This window comes from Solanum tuberosum, unplaced genomic scaffold (genome assembly GCF_000226075.1).
Source record: "Solanum tuberosum cultivar DM 1-3 516 R44 unplaced genomic scaffold, SolTub_3.0 scf00725, whole genome shotgun sequence".
NCBI lineage: Eukaryota > Viridiplantae > Streptophyta > Magnoliopsida > Solanales > Solanaceae > Solanum > Solanum tuberosum.
Genome location: NW_006239639.1, coordinates 58,462 through 61,719, shown reverse-complemented (window position 1 = coordinate 61,719; position 3,258 = coordinate 58,462). Strand labels below are relative to the sequence as shown.

The following is a 3,258-nucleotide window of genomic DNA, read 5'->3' as shown; positions in this document are numbered from 1 at the left end:
TATATATGTAAATATTCTATTTTGAGATTTGAGTTGCCTTTGTGGCCAGATTTTATAAGTTAAGTTGTTTTGTAACCTTGCATTTGCATTGAGTTATTCTGTTGGGTTAGGTTTCTGCTGAGTTAAGAAAGACAGGCCAAGGGTTCGCTTGGGGCCAGAAATGGTCTCCGGGTGCCGGTCCCGCCCAGGGTGTAGGCTCGGGGCGTGACAGTAGTATCCCCTTCGTTTCCAAGTCCTTCATCAAAAAATGATCAGGAAAAATTCAATAGAAACCAAATTCTGAGTAGCGGTAGGAACATGTAGAATATGATCAAGTTTAAGATTTTTATCAGAAGCACTGATGAAACTTTTACCTATGTGAGATATGGGTAATTTAGAATCATTACCTAGAGATAAGATGATGCGTGGTACCACTATCCATCAACCAATTCTGTGTAGGTGAGGTTTGGGTGCTGGCCAAATGTGAGGCAGGGCGGCTGGATATTCTGGTTCCATTAGAAGTTTTTGGTGAGGGACAGACTCGTGCAATGCGCCCTTTGCCTTCATAGTTGTGACATGTCTGAAGGTATTGGATTAGAGGGCTGGTGGGAAGCACGATTTTGAGTTGACTGAGAGAATCCTTGATTATGATAGCGTCCACGACCTCGATTACCTCTTCCTACTCTCCCACGACCACGATGAGGAGTGAATGAACTCTGGGTAAACTGTGTCATGGGTGCAATAACAGTAAGAGCTTCATCTCGTTTTAATTGACGTTCTTCATTCAACAACATTCCATATAAAGCGTCAAAAGAAATCTCCTCTTGACGTGATTCAAGTGATCTTGTGAAAGGACGATAAGTTGGTCCTAATCCAGCAAGAACAAATTCGACCAAATCATCATTGGAAATTGGGTGCTTCAAGGCAGCCAACCTGTCCGAAATTCCCTTCGCCTTTATTATATATGACTCAATACTTGCATTCTCTCTCTGTAAATTATGCAACTGAGATTTTAACTCACGAATTTATGGCTTTGAACCGGAAGTATAAGCAGTCACAAGTTTAGTCCACGCTTTTCGAGCAGTTTCAGCACCAACTAGTTGAGGTAATATACCTTCAGAGACTGAAGCAACGATCCAACTTAGGACAAGTTGATCTTCTCTCACCCAAGAATTATAGGTAGGGTTGGGTTCATTATTATCCAGAAGCCGTTCCGGAATTACCTCATTACCTTCAATATGATAATCAAGACCACAACCCCTAACCATAGGGAGAAATTGTGTCTTCCACAACAAAAAAATGGAGGATGTAAGTTTAACAGGCAGTTGATGGGCAAGGTTGGGAGAAGGAAAAGCAGTAACGAAGGAATTATGTGTAGTGGATGATGTTCCAGACGTAGTAGAAGTAGAGTCGCCTGCCATTGCGTTGTGTTTTTTTTTTTTTTTTGGTTGTTTAAACCTCTTAGGGCTTTGATACCATGTAAAACCTTTTCAATAATTCTATATGTGATGTACATGAGTGAATATATATAGAGTCTAACTTAAGAGTCCTATAGTTACACAAGTACAAGAACAAAACCAACACAAACTAAGAGATAAGGGACTAATCCTAGTTGGACTACAAACGCTGCATCATCTGTCTTCACAAGTATGCAAGAGATTTGATACCGAATGCGAAGTGACGAGAAATGTTAGACACAGAAATCTTGTTTCAGTGATTACTACATGTTCTAGTGACTATATAAGAGCCTTTGTTCTGCAATTTATGTCCAATGGAAGTCTTCAGAATTGGCTGTACAAAGAAGATCGCCACTTGAACCTTCATCAAAGAGTCACTGTAATGCTTGATGTAGCTATGGCAGTTGAATATCTACATCATGGTCATGTCACTCCAATAGTTCATTGCGACCTAAAGCCAACCAACATACTTTTGGATGAAGATATGGTGGCTCATGTTGGTGATTTAGGCATCTCTAAAATTTTAGCCATAAGCAAGTCCATGGCTTATACCGAGACATTGGGCGCTCTTGGATACATTGCACCAGGTATAAAAAATCTACTCTCATTGATTTTCTCTTATCATAATTACTAGTATTTGGGCACGCGCATTGCGCGTATATCCCTTACCACAGTGAGAATAAGTATTTTTCAAAATTGCATCAATATGATAAATATATTAAAAAATCAATGACATCCAATATCTAAAATGTCCAACTTTGAAGATTCTTAGTTAGTACTAAATTGATTTTAATTTGAATTTATGAGTTAAAATTTGATATGAATTTGTCAAATTTTAATAGTTTTTATATAGATATTATGTTTTGATAAAAAAAAAATTAAATTAATTAAATCCATAGATTACAAGCTTAATATGCTCATTTCATCAATTAATCGTTGTCCTACCTCCAAAACCAATATTACATTTCTGTACGAACTTCATTTGATGTGATTCAACGCAATTATAATATTTTTTTAGTTAGAAAAGGAATTCAACATTTCATTTATATTTTGTCGAACTGTATTGTTAAAATTTTACTTGAGAAACAAAAAGACATGTATTGTTTTATGTTGTCAAAAAAAAAAAAAAAAAAAAAAAGACATGATAAAAAATAATATTACAACATGTGAGTGATAAGTAATATAAATTCTGAAGGAGAAAGGGAGGGATAAACTATGGCTCAAATAACTAAAATAAATCAACCAAAATTAAAGCAAAGAAAGTTAATATAATTTCGTGAGAAAAATAACCAAAATATGATATTGTATTCATTCCTTTGTTTCTTAACATGGGTTGTTATCCTCCCTTCTTTCTTTTTGGATGAAAGCTCCATTAAAATAATTAAACTCAGACAAAGAAAGTGAAGCCAAATAGGCAATGAAGATCAAATCACTCAACATGCCATAGCTCATAAATACATTTTTTACTTTTATTGGGTTATGACGGTTAATATCAAAATTCAATACTTAATTAGCTTTACACACAAATAAATCACATGAATCTGCACATGAAAATTCAATAAATTTGACCTACTATTGACAAAATAAAATAAAATAAAAAAGAAAAACCAAACAAAGAATATTGTGCTAACAAAAAAATTATGTTAGAAGGAAATGTCACTTACCCCGGCACAACTCAAAGTACAGTTCTATGCGATTTAGACAGAAGCATCTCATCAATTGATTTTCCTTGTAACAAAAAAATCATCTCATAAGCTATTGACACAAAATTAAATTTTTTATTTTATATCAGAGATCAAAATCTTAAACATCAATCAAACAA

General features: G+C 34.9%; 2 protein-coding genes across 2 annotated transcripts in view; one reads left to right on the top strand and one right to left on the bottom strand.

Annotated features, from left to right (window-relative positions):
* Positions 1-542: 542 nt before the first annotated feature.
* Positions 543-1,400, bottom strand: LOC107058947 (uncharacterized). Its single transcript, XM_015305231.1, has 2 exons — positions 1,038-1,400; positions 543-968 (listed from the first exon to the last, which is right to left on the bottom strand). The coding sequence occupies exons 1-2, from the start codon at positions 1,398-1,400 to the stop codon at positions 543-545; spliced, it is 789 nt and encodes a 262-aa protein (XP_015160717.1).
* Positions 1,401-1,632: 232 nt separating this feature from the next.
* Positions 1,633-3,258, top strand: part of LOC107058946 (probable LRR receptor-like serine/threonine-protein kinase At3g47570) — a 35,764-nt gene continuing 34,138 nt past the window's right edge. Inside the window, exon 1 of the mRNA XM_015305230.1 lies at positions 1,633-2,023. Coding sequence (XP_015160716.1) covers positions 1,744-2,023 — 280 coding nt within the window. The 5' untranslated portion in view covers positions 1,633-1,743. The remainder of the gene's footprint in view (positions 2,024-3,258) is intronic.

Coding starts and splice junctions, on each gene's coding strand:
- LOC107058947 (XM_015305231.1), bottom strand. CDS start 1,400: ATGGCAGGCGACTCTACTTCTACTACGTCTGGAACATCATCCACTACA. Junction 969..1,037: donor GAAAAGCGTGGACTAAACTT/GTGACTGCTTAT, acceptor CATAATTTACAG/AGAGAGAATGCAAGTATTGA.